Source organism: Pezoporus flaviventris, unplaced genomic scaffold, assembly GCF_033815535.1.
Source record: "Pezoporus flaviventris isolate CSIRO_AGI_PZ_B2104156 unplaced genomic scaffold, CSIRO_AGI_Pfla_v1 ptg000031l, whole genome shotgun sequence".
Classification (NCBI taxonomy): domain Eukaryota; kingdom Metazoa; phylum Chordata; class Aves; order Psittaciformes; family Psittacidae; genus Pezoporus; species Pezoporus flaviventris.
The window spans coordinates 61,032,692-61,056,120 of record NW_026892579.1 but is presented as its reverse complement, the minus strand read 5'-3'; the positions used below and the strand labels follow the sequence as shown (position 1 = coordinate 61,056,120).

General features: G+C 42.0%; 1 protein-coding gene across 6 annotated transcripts in view; it reads left to right on the top strand.

Annotated features, from left to right (window-relative positions):
• Window positions 1-23,429, top strand: part of MACROD2 (mono-ADP ribosylhydrolase 2) — an 887,639-nt gene that overhangs the window by 778,997 nt on the left and 85,213 nt on the right. For all 6 annotated transcript variants that reach the window (XM_061461531.1, XM_061461530.1, XM_061461529.1 and 3 more), the window contains one exon: window positions 20,577-20,658. In XM_061461531.1, coding sequence (XP_061317515.1) covers window positions 20,577-20,658 — 82 coding nt within the window. The remainder of the gene's footprint in view (window positions 1-20,576; window positions 20,659-23,429) is intronic.

Genomic DNA, 23,429 nt, shown 5'->3' with positions numbered 1-23,429 from the left:
GGGGCCCCACCAAGGCAAGAAAGGTGTTAATCTAGACATATGTGGATCGTATGGACTGTGCGTAGCAAGGAACAGAACGTTGCTTCTTATAATTAGTGCTACTTAATATGTAAATTTATTCACAGAGCCAAAAATATTGTGAATATATTTTAAGTTGATACTTTAAAAATAGGCTGAATGAAGTAAGGAAAATGTAATGTCAGTGTACTGATGTATGCATACTCATTACAGAAACATGTATTTTCATCAGAGGCTCTGGGATAACTCAGTACCTCAAATAGATACACAGACCTTCAGCATGGTGTTTCATCTGTGGTTTTACTTCTTTCCCCTCAGCTACTTAAAGCCCATTAAAAATCATGCTCATTAGAGTGTCACTTGACAACACATCGAGTGGTTGGCTTCTAACAATGGTGTTTTAGTGAAAGCTGAAGTATATATTTAATTTAAATGAATACTGCGAAGTTGTTAAGATTATTCTATGAATACTCAGCAAAGCGACACAGCTGGGAGGAGGAAATCTGACACATAAGTGTTAGTGTCTGAAAATTATACAGAATTATTTAGCCCATTAACTTGTTAACCAGGTGCTCCTTGCACTTAGCCTTATTTTCTAAACTCAGGCTATGCCTGATATTTACTTGCAGGTAATGAGGTAATGTTGTTAGATGTAGAGGACACCTAATTCTTTCTTGGACTTCTTCCATTTTCAGTCTAACAGCTTGTCAGAGCGAGACATCAAGGAATGGGATTATTATTGGAGATGGCTAAAAATGTCACAGCGTTTTTGTGCTGAAGATAGGGGGATTTGTCTCCTTTAAAATTTGCGGAAGGTATCTCATTTTCTTGCTTAAAAGCAGAAGTCTTTGGGAAATGCAGCCTCCCTTCCCTCCTTAGATGCCCCTGGTTTGGGGGCAGAGATTTTGAGGCGGAGAGATTTTCACTTGGGATTTATGGGGAAACGTATAAACCTTCCTGAAAAAAGAAAACACCCAACAACTCTGTCTGCCCTCATGTACATTCTCCTTCATTACCGTAACTAAACACCCCGGGAAAGTTTTATATTTCTCAGTACAAATCTGGCCTGGACTCGCTTCACTTTTTTTGGTGTTTCTAAAATACAACTTATTCTTATTTGTTCTCCTTTTCCAGCCCGTAATTGTGCTCTTTTTAGTCAAGGCTGAAAGAAGTCTCAGCACAACATCATAACTGTTCTTTTCATCAGTCCAGCCCTTCTTCTGGCACACTGTGCTGCCTTTCCAAAAATACAGCTCGATTCTGCTCCCCTTATGTGCATCGAATAGGCCTTGCCTTTGTGTGCAGCCTGAGCCCTGTAAACATGGACACTGCAGGAGTCCCTTTAATAAATTAGCTGTTAGCACATTCAAAACTTTTAAACGATGGGGTGTTTTTCTGCAGTGAGGGAGGAATTTTCATCAGATCAGAAGTTGTTCTCATCATGCTGTGAGTTACAGCTCAGGAAACTGCCACCAGGGTTATTAGCAGCAGCTCCATAGCATGCCAGGGGAACCTGGAGATCGATGTTTAACCCTTACGCTGCCCTTGTTTTCCTAATTGGTCAGCCAAAAGGCTGCAGGAGAAATCCATACATAAGCACTGTGCTGAGAATCAAAGTGTTTTCTCTAATAACAGAGGTCTGCAGTCAGAAATAATTATTTTAGTACAACTAAGTTGTGCTATTCAGTGTGCAACTGGTACTAAAAGCCAGACCCAGAGTTCAGCTTGGATCCCCCATATCTGGTTTTATATGCTTCCCTATATTGTAGGCTTCACAAACCAGCTGTAAACAATGTGCCTGTTGCATTCAATATGATGTAGTTGTTGGAAATAGATTCCTGCAGGATTAAAGGTGCAATCACAGTGCCTGACTCTTGAGACTCCTCTGAATAACAAGTCCTCATATTGATTTCCCTTTATGGTGAGAAGTGAGGCGATCAGGGGAGATGGATCTAGATAAGCACATTTCTACTTGGAGGAGAACTGGTTTGGGTCTGCTGAAAATCCCATTGCAGTGGAAGAGAAAATCCCCTGTTGCTTTCCAAGCTATTAATCTGTTTGTGATTAGTTTATTAAAAATTCCTCTGCTGTTCTCGGAACACTGTCATTTATAGGGTTAACCACACAATTATCTCCTGGTATTTGCTAGCTATTTTTGTTCCCTCTTATTTATATAAACAATTTGCCACCAAAGACTAAGTGATGCATTTAGATAATGGCTTTAACAGGAAAGTCACCACTGAAATTGCCATTTTAATACCAGCCTGAGATGACCGTTCCCAGTTAGGCTGTAGGAAAAGCAGTGTCATACTATGGTAAACCTCACCGGTTTCAGAGGAAATCATGCGAATTCCAAGCAGACAGGAGTTTAGCAGTAGAAGTCAGGCAAAACCACAACTATTTCTTTGTAGAAGATCCAGCTGTGGGTTAGGTATAACATGCCTAGGAGTGGTTGCTGCTGTAAATGGAAAACAGAAGGGGGAAAGGCTGGGTGCCTGCCTAACCTCTCTTCATGCTAATGAGAAAATCTTTGGCTTGTGTTCAGTCAGTGCTGGTGTTTTTCTTGGAAGGCACGTTGGGCATCTTGCATGGTATATAGTGCACACTGTCTGCCCAAATGTGGTTTATGAAGTGTTCTGTGTATATCTGTTCTTAGAGATTTGGGATTGTCTACTGGGTTTATATAATATGTGCCTTTAAAAACAGCCCTCCCCCAAAAAACCCACCAGAAAGCAGAGACCCAAGCAGCCTCCCAGCACATCAGCATTGGTAATTCAATACTGCCACCCCATTCCTTTGCTGTTAAATAGACAAAGGAAGTAGAAAGGACCCCACAGCTTGAAAGCTGATGCTATTTTGGTCCCTAACAAAAGCTTTGCTTTGGAACAGAAAAGATATTTGTTAAACTACTTAAGGAGTTGGTTTTCACGTGCTGAAGGCAGAGCTGACATTAAAAAGGGGGAAAAAATAATGATGTTAAAACACGTGTGGCAAGACATTTTTGTTCTGCCAGGAAATTAAAACAATAGTTTGTGGATGCTGATGCAGATTCAGAGCTGAAGAAGAATGTGGCCCAAGGGGCAAATCCTCCACCCTGCAAATCAGGGATGATCTTCCAGTTTAATGGGAGGTTCTGCCCTTTCCTGTTTGCAGGCTTATGGTGAGAGAATCTGGGTTTTTCTGCTATCTTTTATTATTGATTTCACAAAATTAGAAGTCCCTTTCTAATAGAGAGGAGGCTTAAAAGCAATCAATAGTGTTTATCTTACGAGACAGTAGTTCAGACTGCAGTGGAAGGTGTGTAATTCACCCTTTCCCTTGTTACTGATTGTCTCATTTAGTGTAGTGCTGCACAACAGCTCCAGGTTTTAATGTTGTAAATCCCTTAATTATGCACTCGCCAAATGTGTTAAAAATAGTTTGGAAGTGTTTGTTGGGCATTTCTGACTGTATCTGCCTCCTCCTGCGCTCCTGTTCTGCTTGCAAATCACTACAACTTAACTATGTGATTTGTATTGGAAAGATTGTTTTTTTGGTTCATTTCACTTTATTATCTTTCAGCAGAGCTGTGACATCCACTTAGATATCTTTACTGCAATTGTTTCTTGATGAGATTAGATTGCCCACTGCAGCTATATCACAATAACAGTAAGATAAAATTCAGGCCGCTTCCTTTTGATGAGCTGCTGTAACCTGGCTTCAGAGGAGGGAAAAAAATGAAAGAAAGAGAAAAGAAAAAGAATAGCACATAAAAAATGATAAAATAAAAAGAATTGAAATCAAAATTGCTCTGAATTAAGGCAGATTGAACCTTTTAAATTAATACAATGTGAATCAAATGGCTCTGAATGTTATGGCGGGGTAAGAAAACATAAAAACTCCTAAACCCAGTGATTTGTATACTTGTCTCATTTCAACAGAGAGCACGTTTCAGTTCCTCTGATTGAAAATATTTTTAATAGCTACTTTCTGTTGCCAGAACATGTTTAGTAGCAGGCTTTCAAACCTGTCCATGGCCATAGTGTTTACTGACAATGAGTGTTTTCTTTTCAAGTTCTACTGCTATTCACCGAAGGAACCCTGTGTGCAGCACTTCCCCACTCACCACCTGGACTCATGGACTCTCAAATCAAGCAACACGCACTCACAGGAGTTTGCAACAGGCAACGTTATTGAAGTCATTTACTTTCCGGGCAAACTTACTAGGTCAGGTTGAAACCTCGTACAGAAAATCCCACAAAAGGCTTCCAAGGCCAAAGGTGGGATCCTCTCAAGATTATTTTGGGCATTTCTTGCCAGTTTCTTCTTAGTGAGGGGAGAGTTAGGAGAGCGGTAGCTTTTTGTGTGTGAGACAGCCGATTGCTGCAACGTTGCTCACTCCGTGCCTGGCGGCATTGCTGCAGTAGGTCTTCACGTCATTGGTGTTATTCCTGAGTGCCACGTTACAGGCTCCAGTGGAAGAGCTCTGCAGGGAAATGAAGCCTAGAAGTAGAGATCCAAGTGAAGGTACATCCTGGGGCACACGGTAGTAAAAAGTGCAGCAGGAATAAAATTAATTCCTTCTGCTGGTTCAGATCCTCAGAGCCCCTTCTTGAATGATTCAGGAAAAAATGACCCACTCTGCAAAAAAATGCCACCTCCCTTTTCAGCACAGTAAAGAGAAAACATCCATGCAGAGATGCTTGTGTACGGATCATGACAGGAGGGATGTGACCCATTGTTCTCTTCCACAGAGGTAGAAGTCTACAAGGGCCATCCCAGAAAGCCTGACCCGTGTCCCCTCATATTCAAAGGAGCCCGATTGAGTTCTGTCAGAACAGGTCAGAGCCAGAGCAACCTTGCACATCATATCAGGGACTTTGCACTCGGTCGTATGCCTTTGCTTTGGTGGTTTTCTCGTGTTCCTGTACTTCTGAAGAATAGATAATACAGTCTACATTGTTGCCAACTCTTGTGATATTTGATGTTTTTCTTAAAGCGTGAGCTTTGAAGGCATACAAGACACTGATTTATTTTTTCAAGATATTGTATGTATGTGCTTTTAATATGTTTTAGTCTTTGTAGTTGAAAAACTGAGGTGAAAGCATGATTTGCGTTCCTAAAAGCTCAGAAATGACAAGGCAGAAGAGATGCCCGCAGTTATTAATCTGTGAAATGCTGTGAGCTTTAAGCTGTTGTCATGATTTTGGATGGTTAAGGATGTAAATACGGTGTTTACAGCAACAGTATTTCAGTTCTGCAAACAGAATGAGGCACAGAGGAACCGAAAGCTGCGTTAGTCCCACAGAAGCTAAATCATCTATCTCTCCAATGGAATCGCTTATTAGTAGGCAGAGTTGCCTTCGAAGGAGGAAGATGCCACCTTCATTCTGTACAATAATCAGAAAATAATTAAAGTCTTCCTCCCCCAAGATGGCAGTGTCTTGCAATGGATCAAGGGGCGCTCAAACCACCATACAGCGTCCCTTGGAAACTGGCATTTGTAGGAATGTCACATTTGAAATGTTATAGGGCTTCTATTACATGTATTATAAATCCACACTGTGGAGGGTTGTAATTTAACTGTATACAGTCATTGTGCTCTGCAACTTGGCATAAAAATCACAGCCCTGGAGCAGATATTTTTATAACAGAAAAAATACGTGAGAAAATTGATTTGGCTTTTGAGAGATTTAGCCGTGTTCAAGTTATCGCTCAGCACATTAGATTTACAGAAGTGAAATTTGTTGGTGAGTTACCAGATACAAGGACGTGGAGCTTTGGCTGGGTGTTACATCATCCACAGCAAGTAATAATTTGGTTTTATAAATAACGAATAATGCAGGCACAGGAACATGCGGTGTGGATTTTACCACGGGGCTGCTGAACGTCAGAAGCTAAATCAGTTGGTGTCATCTCTGAAATCAGCTCTGCAGATGCTCTGTGAGTACTTGCAGGCAAAGTCAGTAGTAATGAACCTGAATAGAGCTGCTCATCTCTGTAGGTGTTGCAGTCAGGTCCCAGCTGTGTAATGGGGAAAAGTGCCACAAATTACCCCAGGTATGAGATCAAGGGCTGCCCGTCAGAGGTTGCAGGGAACTGGGAATCAGTAGGAGTTAATGAAAAGAGGTGCCTGGTAGGCTCACATCTATTATGTCAGTTGGTTGAGCTGAAACGGTTTATTTACAGTATTTGCATGATGTGTGCTTTTATCCTTTCTTTAGTCCCCCCTCCACCTACAGCAGATTAAAAGGCAGTGGAGATTATTACCTAAGTCTGTACCTTATTATTATTGAATAATGTCTATATCTGGAATCCTGACTGTACAGATTTTTAACACCAATAATTACTGAACCTGGAGAGCAGCTGCATGACAGTGATGTGCCAGACGAGAGACTTTGCTGTTGTAAATTGCTGTAGCCCCCTGGCAGCTACACTGACTTAGAGCAGGGCCAGCCCACTCCATTCACAGCAGCCAGCTCTCCTCTGCCCTCCCCGATTTTCCCTTTTTCTGCCTAGCTAAAATGAGATAAAGATGTTGCTTTGTGAGCCGGGAAAACTGAGAGCTCACCACGGAGCCAGGCAGAAGACGAGCAGGTGCTGAGCACTGTTTCCAGCATTTGAGCTCCCTCTCGACAAGCTCGGTGCACCCCTCGCCTTCAGCGTGGGGGCCCCTCTGGAGTCCAACGTGGTGGCTGTGCCAAATGGAGTGCTAGTCCTGCAAGGCCACACGATGCTGGGAGCCAGTATATGATCTCGCTGTGTTTACCTTATGGATAAGATACGCAGTGCTGCTGCCCCAGGAGCGGTTTGTAAACTTACACTGTAAACACTAAAATGTTTCATCTGTTCAAAGTCAGGCGGTTCAAATATCCCTCCTTTCTTTTTAAAAACCTCTACATTAGCTTCTCTATTTCAAGCGGAGAAAACAGGGCCAAGCTTTATAGATCTATTTTAACCACATCAGGTATTTCCCACTCTTGTTTTTCTTTCTCTGTTAGTTCAAGAGTAAAAACCGATGCTGAATAAATACACTTATCAGCCATCAAGGGTATGGTATAGCAGGGTAGTGATTTGGAGATGGGTGGGGCGTATTACAGACAAGGTTCTTTAAATCTGAATGTCCGGACAGACCTGTAGAACAGAAATTCTTGGTTAGGTTAATCCCACACAGACTAATTTATATTATGGATGGACATGTGTTTAAACAAATACAAGGTATGCATAAAATATCTCCTGATTTGAGAGTTGTAACAATGATGGAACATATCACCGCCAGGTCAACCAGAAAGCCAGAACCTCTGGAAACATGGGCTGACCTGACTGCAGGTGGTGCTGAGGCCAGCTGTAAGTCATCACTGTTCTTGTTAATCAGAACAGGAGAATAGTGAAGTTTTGCTGGTTTCTGGTTATTTTCAACTTTGATTTCCCCCATGAATGTGATCACGGAGAAGCAATTTTGTGCGAGGATGGGATAGGCAAGCATTATTTGTTCAAGGCTGATGCAACAGATCTGCTTGTAGGTACAAAACATGACCTTGTGAAAGCTCCCTGCACTCTAGCTTGGGAAGGAAAACTCATGCTTGTGGCATCTCTTCAGTCACAAAGGGTAAGAGGGGAAAAAGAAGCCCAGACAGTGGGTGATCAGAGGGGAAGAAATCACAGCGTGGAAACAGATAATGATGATACCATCTAGTTCTCATGTAATGCTTTTCACCGGGAGATCACAAAATAATTTGAGAGCTGCAGCTCTCACAAAGGTGAAAGGGAATCCCAATCCTGTGTTATATCCAGTAAGCTTGTTGCATCTTGTACAGATCAAAGAGAAGGAGTTAAGTCACGGCTAACGCTGCTGAGCCGCTGTTCTCAAACGTTTTGGGCAAATGAGGATACAATAAAATGTTTGCTGCCTCACTATGCAGCGTTAATTACAAACCTGCACCATATACCTGGTATATACTGTGAAGAACTCAGTAATGAATGTGCTGCAGAAAATTTCCAGCTGAAACCCAACAGGACCATTTACAGATACTTTACTGAACAGAAGTGCCAAATCTTAGGTTAGGTTTTGGCTGTGGACCAAAAATACTTTCCACAAGAGGTGATTATTATGTATGATTCATACAGCGAGTCCACACGAGTAAAAATAATGCTGCTTAGCTCTCTGTGTTCAAAGTGCTTTTTACGTTTTCAAAGTGCTGTGCACACATTAGTTAATTAATGGCATAAAGTAAGTAACATTTCTGTGCATTTAGCATTGACATTTTGACAATAAATGGTTCTGGAGATTTTATATGCGCCAGTGCATTTGAGAAGCTTATATGAATTGTACTAATGTTCTCAATTGTATTTGAGCAACATCTTAGTAATTTAGACGCTTTTTATCTTATGATGAGCAGATAGGTAGAGCGAAGGTTATCTGTAGATAGCACGCCATAAATAAGGTAACTTCTTGTCCTTTCTAATAAAACATAAATCTGCACTTAGTCACCTCTGGGGCTCGTGTGCTGTGATCTGCAGCAGAAATAAACACACTGGTAGAAGTCAGAAACCACTAAAAGCCATCATTAGCATTCCAGCTGCAGAAACAGAGCTCTGTCTAGAAGATGGATTTTGTGGAATGAGTGTACCCAAGGTTAGACACTGGGACTCGGTGAAGCACTGGAACATCTGCTGGCTATTTTCAGAGAACTGTCAGCCTATTACCATCTATTAAAATTAATTTGGAAGTGATCCCTCAGAGATGAATCGCTTTTTTCCCTTCCCGATCCTAGTGAAAAATGCTGGCATACAGTTGACATTTATATCCTAGCGGATTTTTTCTAAACATCCTATATTAAAGTTGCAGTATCCTCTGGGGAAGACATTTGTCAATTGTATCAAGCTGCCTTAATGACCTTTCACATGAGGACATTCTGGCTGAATCACAGACTGGGCTCACATGCCAAATCTATAATCACGTCTGCTTTCAAGCATAGATCTTCCTTTACTGATCCCAGACTCTCACAGGTGCAAATGTTCCAAAAGCAGGCTTTGAAGTGCAGTCACCTCCCGAGCTGCCCCAGCCACCAGCTCAGGTTCTTGAGTTCTTGGGGAATAAGTGCTTTACTTCAAACCTTCTCTCGCTGCTCATCGTTCCTCCTGAGCTCCCTTCTGAGTAGCAAGAAACACACAGAGGTTACATTTAGATCACACAGACTCCTGACTTGGTTTGCTTCAGGATGCTGGGAATCAACCACTGTGAAATCCTGTGAAAATAACTCATCACTCTACAGTCATTTCGTATTTAACATAAACCCACATTATTTTGTCATGCCTCACAAAGTCTCTCAGGCATGAATGGGGTGTAATTGTGATTGCAAGAAGTGACTTTCTGCAAAAAGGAAAAAGGACTTACGTGTCAGAAGGAGATAAATAGACCTTCTCTTTAAATTACATATACTTTACCTGGTGTCTAGCTGATGCACAGTAAGGAAATGATCCTGAGTTGATTTCCTTTCTGGAAGAGACACTGCAGTGATCATCCTGGAAATGGAAGTGTGTTTTGTAGCAGTACTGGAAATTTAATAGCTTCCTCTTCTGCCTGGTTCTGTCTTTTTTCAGGTGGCAAATAGATTATCTCTAGCATTAGAGTGAGAGACATACACTATTTGAGAAAATCAGCCTTTGTCCTTTAAAAATGATCTTTAATAGCTTGCATCAATGAGTGTAATTTGATCTCTAAATGACAGATAAGTTAATCGTAAAACATTTTCTTCAAGGAGAGGGATAAGGTGATATTTACATAAATGAGATTCAGTCCAGGTTTTAGTAAGAGCAGTGGTTTCCGAGCTGTTTCAAGTTATGTGGTGTAGCCTGTATTCTTCAGAAAGCAGGGGTTTTGTTAGGTTTTTTTTGTCGAAGTCTCTTTTTATCTGCATCAAACTTTCTGAATAAGAGTTTTGCAAACATTCCTGTGCATATTGTTCCTTTATAACCTGGGTAGCAGGTATGTTACCCCTTCACTTTTCTTCCACTACAGGAGTTTGAATGCCCTAATGGGGAGTAATTCCTTACTTTCCACATCAGTGTTTTCTGCACTGTTGTTCTGACTCAAATATAGAATATATGGGAAAGAGAACTTGCAAAACAGTGCAGATGATGGGGCTTTGAGCAACCTGCTCTAGTGAAGGGTGTCCCTGCCCATGGCAGGGAGGTTGAAACTTGATGATCTTTAAGGTCTCTTCCAACCCAAACCATTCTGTGATTCTATGATTGCAGTAGCAGTGCTGCTAATACAGGCTAAAGTGAGCACTCTTCATCCCTAGACGTGCAGGGACATTTACTGGATTTTTGGAAACCTAGCTGTCATCAGACAAACTTGGTGTCCAGAGTTCTGCTGTTGACTTCCCACCAGGGTGGGAAACGTTTAACTGTGCTCATCCAACCCCGCTTTGATGTCAATGGCTTTGTGATAAAGAGTAACCAACGTGAACATTAATGTAGGATGAAGGTGAGAATGGTTAAAGAATTGATAACAAACAAAGGAGATACCCAGTGCGAGCTTTCTTCAGGAACTGCTCTCAATTGCATTAGGTTGGAGGGACTTCCACATCAAATCAGGTATTGTGCAAAGCTCTCTAGGGTGAAATCTTCCTGGTCCTAGGTGTGTATATCCTTGTGTATCTGGCTTCTTTTGATGGAAACTCTCAAGTAAGTTGAATTTTAAACCAACTTGGTAAGATGGAGCCAGAATTTAGAAAGTAGTGACAGCCCGAGTGACAGCAGCCAACAGTTGTAGAGTACCCCAGCCCCAAGGTGAGGTAAAACCTTTGCTCGACCTCACTGACAAAATTGGTTCTGAGTTTATCGTGACTGCAACTTTACCCTGCCTGTAACAGTGCATTTAAAAATGTATTTAAGCCATCGTCTGCTGCTTCTGGGAACTGTTTCTCCAGCTCTTTTTCTAAGCTCAAACATTGGTTGTGCATCCTCAGGAGCCTGCTCAAGGCTTCTCAGCAGCACAGCCAGAAACAAACATTTCTGTCCCAGCCAGGAGACACCAGGGTGCTCCTGATCCTATGGCAGGAGGGGATGCACACCCCTGCCACTGGGAAGAGCGTGGGAGGCAGAGCTGTTGAGGACTGACAGCTGGTTTCCACTGCACAGGGACCTGGTGGCTTCTCATAACGCCTAGAAGTCACTGTGCTCCCCTTGGCAGCACAGCAGTAGGGAGCTTTGCTTTCCAGGACATGAATCCTCATTGCTCTCCCTGCTGCTTCCCAGCCTCAGGCAGCTCTGCCTCCTCCTGGCACTGTCTTTTGCATCCAAACCTAAAGTACTTGTACCTGTCTGAAGGGTGGGAGGTACCATCACTTGGTGTCTCTGTGTGGTTTTAAAGCCTGAGGCTGGTTTATATTTAGAATCTTGCAGCAGCCACAATGGGGATGGCAAGCAGGAGATTACATTTCTGGTTTCAAGCACAGAGTGGCGGACTCTGAGCAAGTAGTGCTGATTCTGCTGCTGGCCCTGGGAAGGAGTGGAAATTGTATTGGTTGATATTCCTCAGTACTACAACAAAACTGGTAAAAGCATCAAGAGTACAAGAATCTCCCTCAGTGACATCTCAGCCTCAAAGGGATCCAGCAAAGACTTTTATCTTAGTGGAACATGGCATCTTCTGGGAATTACTCTGCTGCAGGTTTGACACCCAAATAAACTTCAGGTGCTCATAATCATTGGGAACTTTGAGGTATCTATGTCGAAATTGTACTAAGAAGATACTGAAAAATCTATGTTGTAAGGTACAACGTGGTGCAAAAACTCACCCTGTGGGATTACAGTGCTCTGCTTGATTGTGTGCCTCAATACCATCTTATTCAGTGGAGATCCACAATGAGGATGTAATGATAACTTTAAGTAAGCTGCTGATTTCTCTCCTCAGAAAATGCATGGATGTTGTAAAACTGCCTATCAGATATTTTCAGAGTACTATCCTTCACAAGCCCTTATTTAACGCAGTTATATTTGCATGCATACCCTCTCTTCACATTTGCCATTTGTCACTGAGATAGCAAATTACATTCATCAGAATCCATTCATTCCCCCGGTTTCGCTGAATACAGGATTATCTTGGCTGTGTCAGCTGCCCTATGACTGGTAACTGTGAAAAATGGAGGTCGCCTTCAGATATTCCAAACATGTATCTTCAAAGGACAGTAGGTATTAAGCTGGAAAAGATTAATGGGCTTTATGTCATCGTGTTTGTGTGGCATAAAAGTGAATCGTGCAGATTGATGGATATCTTGGTAAAAACAAATGCATTTTTAAACTACTGTCTTGCCCCTTTCCTGACAAGTTTTAGTGACCATCAAAAGAAATATACTGAGATGTTGCCTTAAATCCTAGGCTGATTTTACAGGGCTTTTCACCTTTTCCTAAGGTGAAAAGATTTTAGTTATTGAGCAAAAAAACACCCAAACATGTGGACTGATAGCAGCCTTCAGTACCTAATGGATGTACAAGAAATCTGGAGAGAGACTTTTTACAAGGTCATGTAGTTACAGGACAAGGGGGAATGGCTTTAAACTGAAAGAGGGAAGTTTTAGATAGATATTAGGAAGAAATTCTTCCCCGGGAGAGTGGTGAGACACTGGCACAGGGTGCCCAGAGAAGCTGTGGCTGCCCCATTCCTAGCAGTGTTCAAGGCCAGGTTGGACAGGGCTTGGAGCAACCTGGTCTAGTGGAAGGGGTCCCTGCCCATGGCAGGGGGTTGGAACTGGATGAGCTTTAAGGTCTCTTCGAACCCAAACCATTCTATGATTCTATGTTTATATGATTTACTACTGGTTATCTTATAGTCTGTGTTTATATTGTCATTTCAGGACTATCATGTCTTATTTGTCACATAATCATGCAGTATTTAAGTAACTGGAGCACATACCAATTTGTTGCTGACCATTTGAAAATTTTTCCCAAAACATTGTCATAATTCCCTATTTTAGATCCAAATTGCTTCTTTAAGACTGCCACTCAGCTTGTCTGGCAGGTGCTTTCTTCACACAAAAGAAGTAAGACCTCAGCACAGAGAGTTGCCAGGTCCAAAAGGGAAGTCTCTACCTGTCCTTGAATAATACATTGTGTTAAAAAAATATTGATGACACAGAGTGATTTCTCACACAGAATAAGTAACATTCAAAAAACCCCAATGTATTAGGGGAAAAGAGTTATCACTTTTGATTCTCACGATACATGGGTACATTGGAAGGATGCGCCAGAGGAAAACTGGTGGTGTGCAGTGAAGCTTGTGACCATTGATGGGATCTTTTTTCTCTGTAACATCTTTGCTTGAATGAGGACAGGAGAAAAAAAAACAACCCAGGGTCCTGGTCTACTTCTGCTGCTCTTGTTCTTTGTGACCTTGGCATGTCAAATCTCCACCTGGAGGCAGACATCTATCAGGACTATCACAAAACTCTTTATGCTTGCCTATGTTGGAGATCTGTGGGTAAAAGTGCTTCTTCACTGCAAGGTATTATGCTTTTCAGTGTGTTTCAGTAATACGGAGATAGGCTTGTGCCACAGTGATAACTGCAGTGGCGTGTCTGGTACCCTTATGATACAAGGAGAAATTTGCCCTCATCTGTTGCATACGAGCAGAGCTGTAGGGACAGGCACAATAGGGAGGGAGAGACATTCTGACCGTGTTTTAAATTGATCTTGAGTTTCATTGCGAAGTGTGTTGCTACTGCCTTTTGCTTTAGAGGCAGGGATTGCTGCAAAGCCTTATGTACTGCTCCTTTGGGATGTTGTTTGTATTAATATTTTAAACTTGTAATAAATTTCTAGTCTTTGTTTTGGGGGTTTTTGTTTGTGGGTTTGTTTTTGGGTTTTATTTCCTTTCTTTTTAATTAAATTGCCTTTGGACTTTTAATTATCTTTCACTCCAAGCAAAGTGTGCTCTCCATCATGAAGTAGGATATTAAAGCACTAATAATAACTCTCTGTTTCTGGTTTTTAACTTCAGTAAGACCCCCATAGAAAACATTCCACTCTAGTTATGATAAGCATAAGTCATTTTATAACTCACGTGTTTTGTATTATTTTTTCTTTCAATGACTGCCTAAGTAATATAATGGTTTGAATTGCTTCTTCACAGCTGGTACTCAACAGGTATTTGCTCTTGATGTGACATCACAATGCTCCATTAGTATCATTACTTGCAGGAGATTGAGAGTAATGTGGATTTTTAGTTAGGTTTTTACACAAAATTCAAAGAATCTCAAAACTCAAATCCATGAAAATCAAAGAGCTTTGTCCTAAGAGAGCACATCTTTGCCTCCCCCAGCACTGATGGGTGATCTAAAGATTGCCTGTTTGCCTGTAGCTGGGCTCATCTGGGAGGCTGCAAGTTCAGGTAAATGAGAAGGGGGGGGATGTTTGGCTCAGGTCTGCAGTGGATTTGAAGCTGGGCCAGGTGATCTTAAAGCTGGGTGAATTGCTTTGTGAACATCATCACACAGTTCGTTGATTGTCAAATTCAGCGTATCACCAGTCTGACACCTCTGCCCCACTTAAATCTTGTTATGAGGATGGAAGCGGCGCCGAAGCTTTGTATTTGTCATAAATACTTGGCTGAGGTTCTTTTTGAGACTAATTCTGCAATTATAGACCGTGATGTCATGCCGAAAGGAGCAGACAGTCAGCTAAGCTCTGTGCTTTAATGGTTTCTGTGAAATTAGTAATAATACCAGGAGGCTGAATTTTAATTTACAGTGCTATGAAATGAGTAGGTTTTATAGTGCCTGAAGCACTCACCTTTGGAAGGAATGTGTGAAAACTTCTGGCCTTAACCATGGATCATTTCCAAGTGGAATGAAGTCCTCTCTCCTCTTTCTTTTTGGTCAGGCAAACTGCTATCTGGACAGCTGGCCAGATGTGCGTGGTGCTCAGGAAAGGCAGCACCTCTGGCAAAGCTGATCCCAGCTGCTGCAAGGGATATGGCAGATGCCTGTGTTATTTTACAAAGCTGGTTTCTCCATCTGTTAGTTGATTGCAATAGGATTACCAGAGGATCTAATTGGGCAGAGGGTAGGCTGAAGGGGAGACAGTCAGCATCACAAGCATCATTTACCAGTACTTTAAGGGGACAGAAACAGATGTTGGTCTTTTTGAAGTGTACCTCTGTATATAGTCAGTTCAAAACATCAGCTCTGTCCTGGGCAGGGAGGAACTCTGTTAGAAAAACAGAAAAGAAAGAGGTGGAAAATGTTATCCATGAAGATAAGCAAGAGAGAGAAGAGAGATGTAGACTTCAGAACAGCAAACAGAGCCCTTGCCACAAGTAGAGTAACCAGGGACCAGCTAGGACACTTGTAGCATGATCCTGTAGTGCATTAAAAATCTCTTCCTCCTTCTTCTTTGCTTTCCACAACTGGGATTTTGATTCCATGAGACAAGGCTTCGGAAATCTGACTTACATGGTTTGTTCCCACTGGTCTCTACAAGAGAAGTCTTACCAGGCATAGAAAGCCAGCAGGGCTACCCGAGCAGAGGGAAAACGTGGGATTGCGGCACTGTTGAAGGTTCAGGGCACTTACAGGCACTGTAGTCAAGGAGTCTTAATGGGTACAGGCAGCTCTGCACTGTGACTGTTAATGGCATGTTTGAGAAAGTATCTGAAGATTTAGGTTAATGAAATTTGGATATCAGTAGAACTTTAATTCTTAAGGAGGCAAATCTTATTTCTGGTGTTACGGAGCATAGGCACTGACTCAACCACGCTGAACTCAATAAAAAGCCTCTGTTTGGCTTCACTGAGTTTTGAATTAAGTCCACAGAATGTTTGGTAAACTAAAAATGTTACAGCAAGCTTCTGGTGTTCACCATCACCTTACAACAACAGGTCCCGGAGGGATCAGGCAAAGGCATTTCATAAAAGGGATTTGCTGTGCAGGCAGAGAGCAGAAAGCTGCTTCAGTCTCTTTGTTGTTTGTTACCATTAATTTGATTTGGGATTAGGAAACGTTTGTTACAAGTTCGCATTGTTTTTCTATTGTGTATTTTCTAGTAAGATTTAAATTATGATGAAACTTGTTGCAGCATATGATAAAAAGCAGTCACTGCCTGCTGGGTGAACGTCTTGGTACTGGGGATATGCCTGAAATACTCAGTAGCGCTGAAATGCTGTCATTTTGTTAGGACTTAAGGTGGCAATGACATGGAAACATTCATTAGATAGAATAGTCTAGAATGTCTTTTGATCAGTTTTCTGTTTAAATCTGTGCTTGATATATGCAGCTTGGTGCCTGGGTATATATACAGCTATACGTGTGACAGCATTTGGCTGTCCTGTGGATTGTGCTTGGCAATACCTCTTTGTAGCGATGCGTTAAGTGCACAACTGAGTAGTACTGTCCCCAGACAGATAGGGAAATGAAGTCAGAGGAATGGGGAAACCTGCCAGAGGCCACAGCAATAGAGCGGAGATAAAAACTGAGACGCTTTTGATCCTAAAATGTATATGGGTACAGCTGTATAGTGTGAACTCCTGTATCAGTGGCTGCAGTCACAGATACGTGCATATGCATGCACTGTTCTCCTGCACACTGCTGTAGAGGAAAGGATCCTTCAGGGTACTTGTTGTGTGCTTTTAGTTTGCTAGGAAGGCTGGGCTTTTATTTGTTCTCAAATAATCCATAAATAAAGAGCGTAAAGTTGCCAGAAAAGAGTCAGCAGACTCTTACTTTATTGTGGCCTTGGATGTGGGGAGGCTTGCGATCATTTCTTCAAGCAGAACATGTCCATCTTACTCTGTTTGCCTTCTGTGAGCTGAATTGCCTCTGGCTGGTGATGTCTGCATGTAGGTGCATTTCGGCTATGCAGAGGGTGCAGCTCCCAGCCTTGCCGAGTGCTTTGTGTGGCCCCCAGCAGCTTTTCATCATGCCCATGCTGAAGTGACAGTGCAGTCCCAGAGCGCCCGCCTGCCCCAGCCTCCCATGGAACTCTTCCAGACCATTAGTGCTCTGAGTGATCTAACCCAAGGTGCATTAACCCACCAATAATCTTAAAACTTGCTATATGCAAAGTGCTCTCAAACTCATAGGGGAAAAAAACAGACAAACAAAACCCCACTGCATAAAAACCAGGAAGGAGGTATTTTTTGCTAGCTTCTTTTTATTAAGATCAGTGCTGCTGCTATTAAGACCAGTGGTGCTCTTATACCCAGTGGAAGGGTTTTCAGTTCACTAGATTTGGTTGTATCCCTGTAAAATCCTTGTGTCAATGACTGACTCTGTGTCCATTCCACTACAAACCGGCCTGAGCCCTGTGAGCCATGCAGAACCTCAGAAGTCTACAGATCCCTATCAGGTGCAGCTAACAAAACCAGTGGGAAGGCATCCCCCCTCCAATGTAAATGGAGCCTGGCAAGGAGAGCAGGGCCCAAGAAAAAAATAGATTTATATATATATATATAGATATATATATACATATACAAACATATAAATATATTGAAAACAATCACTGTACTTGCAGCCTTGAGCTGTGAAGCTGCCTACGAAGTGAACAGCTCATGTAATTCAGCTCCCTTCTTCCTGTGTTGTGGTGCTCTTAATTTGGGGGTTCTTTGATCCACCTATTCATAGCTTTGGAGCGAGCAGAATGTAATCAGGCTCTGACAGGGGAGGGTTGGTTCTAATACCGGCATCCAGAAAGGAGCTGTCAATCAAGGATGAGCTTTAATACCTTCAACTTGCAGTTCCTTTAAACTTTTGCTGCAGTTCAGTGGTGCTTGGTCAGCTGTGGAGGAGCCAGGCACCTACAAAAGACACTGGAGGCTCCCTGAGCATGCTTGGGAGGGTCCTGGGGGGCCTATTCCTTGCCCTCTGCAAAGGGGCGGCATGAAACATCTAATCAAGTTGGCATTTCCTAAGCACATGAGAGCAGAGATTTCCTCTTTGAATACGGAGAAGCTTTCATAAGTGCGCATCCCAAAAGGCCTACAGAGCTTCTGTGAGCCGGCAGGCAAGGCAGGTTTCTAGTCACTTGGATTAAACCTTTCCTTATTGTAGCTGGAACGGGAACAGTGAGGGCAAGGGTTACTTTCCGTACCTAATTTCAAGTTATTTTAGGTGGGGATGTTAGATAAAATAGTCAATGACTGGCAGGATGATAGAATATGGTTTAATTTCAGATTTACTATCTGCCAACACATGCCATTCAATCAGATAAACACAGGATTTCAGCTGTCATCACAATATCTTATGCATACTTAAAAATAGAGCACTTTTTCTCACACCAAGAAGAAACTGAACAGGTTTATATATAGGATGTGTACCCTCAGGAGGCTAGAAATTTTGAAATAGTCTTCCATTTCTAGAGAGATTCCCTATCTTTAAGTTAAGGGATTATATTAGAAGTAGCAGAAATTCTCAGAATTGCAAAAGTTTTATCATTATCAACTGCGCAGAATAAATAAAAGGAACACCTTGAGAAGTGGAACTGGATAAAATGAGGGAAATGCCTCTAGTAATTACAGAGGAGAATATGAAACTATCTATAGAAGAAGAGGACTCAGAACTTCTCTGCCCGGCAATATCGTTCCTCCTGTGGTTTATGAGTTGTCATCCTTGCTCTAATGCCTCTCCTGGTTCATGTATTGAGCCTATCACAGTAATGATTTGAGTATCTACTCTGCTAGGGAGGCGGAGATAGAAGATGACAATCTAGCATCAGCCCAGCACTACCCTAAACCAATTTGCACAAGAAACGTAATTTAAGCATTCACTGTCTAAAGCTTCCCTCTTGAAGACACGCTTTTCTTAGGTGGAAACTCTCATATAGGTACAATATGGCACCTCTTGTCATTAGTGCTTAACATTATATGTTTGAGAGTACACAGATGAGTGTGGCTTTTTGGCTTGAGCACTTAACCGGTATTTGAATTCTTTATTGTGTATATCCCTTAGGGAGAGTAGCTGGTGAATACTTCTAAGGCCTAGCCTGGTTTGTTTATGAGGGATGCCCAGAACAGTTTGTTTCTGTGGACATCGTAGGAGCAGGCAGCAACAGGCAGTTTCTCTGCTCACAAATCTTGCCTAGCAAGCAGTGCCTGCCCAAGCTCTGCCCTGCTGCTTTCTCTCCTGCTCACAAGCCTCTTTCTTCCTTAACACCCAAATCACATGTACCTTCAGTCTATTATTTCCTACCTGCAGTTCGCTCTTTCAGGTTTTGCAGACACCTTTGATTCACAGATGTCCTTGGTACCAACTATTAGCATTTTCCAGCATAAGCAGTTATTGCCTGCTCTTGTTCCCTTCTGAATTCTACCAGGCTGCTCCAAAAAGAGCTCTAAAATGACATCCTCATCTGCTCAGCACAATGGTATCTTTGAAGCCAAGACTTGTACTTTGCTTCGAAGAGCCACTCTAGCAAAAGGACAGCATTTTCTTCTGAAGATAAGGGAAAGAAGGCATTTTTTTTTGGAGAGCGTTCCTCCTGCTGGGTTCCCTGCAGGGTGAGGCTGCTGCCTTTTCTAGCGTGTGCAAAGGCACTCTTGAGGAGCTCTGCTACGACAGATCGGCTTACTGCCCGTAGAGACACGAGGGCAGCATAATGCCAGCCAAGATGCTGAATTCCCTGTTCCTTGGGCTTCATCCCACTCCAGTTAAGCTTTCACACACTTCAGAGAAAAACTTGATTATTGGGTTGCAGGTCCCTCAGCTCAGCTGTGGGAAGGTGTTTTTGACTTCCACAGCTCCCTCCCAGAGCCGGGTTTTGGCTGCAGAGACAATTTATGCTGGGCTGTGCAAACAGATGAAACAAAGGAATAGCAAGGCTGGGGTGAAGTCCACTGTAGGTGTTTTTCAGTCTTAAAGGCTTCCTAATTGTGTTTGGTTTTTATTCTGTTTAGCTTCTTTTTGGTCTCCTTTAGAAAAGCTTTTCACACACAGTGATGTCCCGAGCAGTTTATTTGAAGTCATTGGTGGGTGGCGCATACATTATGGGCTGTGGTTTCATTGATATGCTCAGCCTCGCTAAGTAGATGGCATATTAAATGTTTTATTTACCCTGTGTGCTACCTGTCGTCTAATCAGCTTTTGTTTTTGCTGCATTCTGCTTGTATTATAGCAAGAGTAAGTGGTTTCATGTAAATTAAAGCCGCATGAAACCTTTTAAAGCCATTTTAAAATACTAAATGGTTTTGCAATAGGTTTGTCGGACAAGGGTTGGAGAAAGAGCTCTTTGCTTACCCATTTACTCTTTTGTATGCTTATTAGAAGCCCCCCATGTGACTCTTTCATCAAACATTGCATCCCAGTACTCATCTAGGATGCCAGAAGTCATTTATACTGTGCTGAAGAGTGGTTTGCATAAACAGGAGGCAGTTAACAAAGGATACAGTTGTGAGCTGTGATTGCAAATGTTGTTTATAAATTACAATACAGGCACACAATAGTCAAAACACATGTCCCTGTGATGTTGTCTTGCTTGCCTGGAGCATTAAAGCATGTTGGCTTAAAAGTTTCTTTGCTTTTATTATTTTCTTCTAATGTCTATGATTGGGATCATTTCACTGTGAATAATGTTGTTTCTTACAGGTGGATCGGATCATCTTCTGCGTCTTTTTGGAGGTTGACTACAAGATTTTCAAGAAGAAAATGGGCGAGTTTTTCCCTCTAGGTAGGTAAAAGTATCCAAGTGCCATCTGACTTGGAAAAATGATGCATCAAAAAGGAAACAGTTGGCGTCCTTTCTTCTTTCCCTGCCTCAGCTGAATGTTAAAATGTGAACTTTCTTTAAGATCAGCTGCACATAGAGGCTCTGATCCCGGGCAAATGCAGACATTTAAAATTTGTGAACCGGCAAAACTACTTGTGATAATGCTTTTGCAAAGTCAAGGCCTGCTTCTGTATGCTCAGTGCAGCTAGTTTCTTCATTCTCTGCTGTATCTGTGTTTCCTCCTGAGACCTGGTATGTGACGCTGGCTCTCTTGACTCTGAGAAGAAAATGATTTGCACTAATGTATATAACTCCTAGTGTATATTGCTTTTCCATGCACTTTGTACATGCTTTGCTCTTTCATTAACGATTCTGGTAGGGTTTCTCTGGGTCTGAAAAGATACCACAGGGGTTAGAGCCCAACTGTGTCTGAATGAGAACTTTAAACTTGAGCTGTCCCTGTGCAAGAATGAATGGGAGAAAGATGGCTCTCGCTGGAGCACTTGGGAAATGTTAGCCATTCATCTTATGTTTCACATGGGAGGTTACTTCCTAGAATTTAAGAAAATGTGGTGGATAGTAGATTTGTTAATCCCCCTTGATCCCCTCCCCCATATGCCTGTGATATATTTTTATCATATATCATTAGAAATCTGTGTTCAAGGGGTTTTATCAGCCCTAACCTTCTCCCTTTTTATTTTGTTTTCTGTGATGTCAGTCCTACTATATGTGACAAGATCCAGGTTTTAGTATTTTGTTTTATCACCCATTTCAGAAGTGGGAGTCAACTTAAATACTCGCTGTCCTGTCTGTCTGTCTGGTGGAATGGGCCTTTGAGTAATAGGAAGCAGAGCTTTGGTGTGGTGTGTGTGTCTACTAATTCTGCAGGACCGTGTTGTCACAGTAGCCACAGTGGGTTTTTTCCTTTCTTTTTGGCTGGTAGTATGGAAATTGTGATGTTTCTGTCTCATCTCACTAGAACAAAGCTTTTTGTAGATGACTTTGTAATCTCCAGTTTGTGGTGATTGACAGCTGAAACTTAAAGACCTATTGAATTATTCAGGTAGCATAGAATGGTGTCTAACTGCTTAATATTTTCGTCTGGAGCACATTGAACATGCATTTCAAAGACTGCATTCATGTCTAATCCATTCATTGTGTGATATAATTTTTTTTGGCAGTGTACCCCAACACATAGGATAAAGTGGCAGTGCTCTGCCTGCATTCTTGCCCTTCAGATTAGGCAAGAGTAAACTACAGTGTCAATTTGTCAACAGATTAGAGTAATAATACTCACCTTCATCGTTAAGGTCTTTGAAATCATGGATTAAAGGCTGGTATTGTTGTTGTAAATGTAAAACCCGCTTGGGTTTGAAAGCCTGGGAGACAAGAAGATGCTTCAGAGCTGAAACATGACAAGCTCAAAGGGGAAAAGAGAGGAAGATGAGAGACTAATTTGTTTTGGAGGGTTTTAGAAACCTGTCATTGTTGAACTGTCCGCAGAGAACATGTGTGGTCGTGTGTCCTGTTATATAAAGACGTAGAATTGCATTGCGCCACATTATGTAGACGATCAGTTGTAACACAGTTTTAACAGTATGTTTATCCTCATGCATTGAAATGTTTGCAATTTTTTTGCTTGAACTAAAACAGGGAATTTGATATGTGACCATGAGGAGGGGGTCGTGGTAGGGACCCTCTAAGGTGCAGCAAATGCAGTGGTTAGGAGGGATGTGACTGTGCAGAAGGGTTGGTCCAATGCTTACACAAACAGCTGTCCAGAGAAGAACCTTTTAGTGCTCAGCAGCCACAGTCTGGTATAGATTGGTAAAAGATCTTAGGGCTCTTTTCAAGAGGCTTCCCACTGTAATTTTCTCTTAACTAATGATTCTGAATGACAGCTTTGATATGCCTTAATGATGCTGTTTTCCAAAAGGACCTGAGCATCTACTGGCTGGTGAACCAGAGCTTTAAAAGGAAACAGTTTAGCATCCAAAGTTCAGAGAAGGTTTTCCTGTGGTTAGGTCAGTAGTCAGTGATTCGGGAGATCTGATTGCAATGTCTTATATCACTACAGACATTCAGTATGTCCTTTTAGGAGTCACTTAGACCTTCAGCAAGGAGATGCAGTGAAGATACATGCTACCCAGATGGCATTCCATAAGCATCCCTGGAGAAATGATCAGTTTTTGGGTGTATCTTCTGGAGGACTACCCTAACAATCAATATACAGTCTGAGGCTTTCTTTGCCATCTTGAATTGATGCTTTTCTGCAGGGTAGCACCACTACAACAGATGTCAGCAGAAGTGAGCCCCATCCTCAATCACCTATAGCCTACTGGTGAGAACATCAGCTGAAGGTCTGGATGGTTATTACCAGATGACCATCATGTCTGCTCTTTTTTTCTGGTGTCTTGTGAATTGCCATCTGCATTTAACCTAGAGGACTTGGATGAGTTTTCAGCAGACTTCTTCTGCAGGGCTGTTCCATCTCTCCGCAGGATTGGTTTCTTGCACAGTGGACTTCATCAGCGTGGCTCTGTGTCAAGGAATTAGCAACTATCTCTATGTTTGACAGTTAATTCCTGATATTTAGACTCTGGAAGGAATTGCCAAAACTCTGGTGTTTTTGTTTTGGTGTTAAGGGAATCTATTAATGTAGTGAAATGAAAGTCTTTAAGGATAGACTTGCCCTAAATTTAAATTAATAGGACACTATCTGAACACTCGCA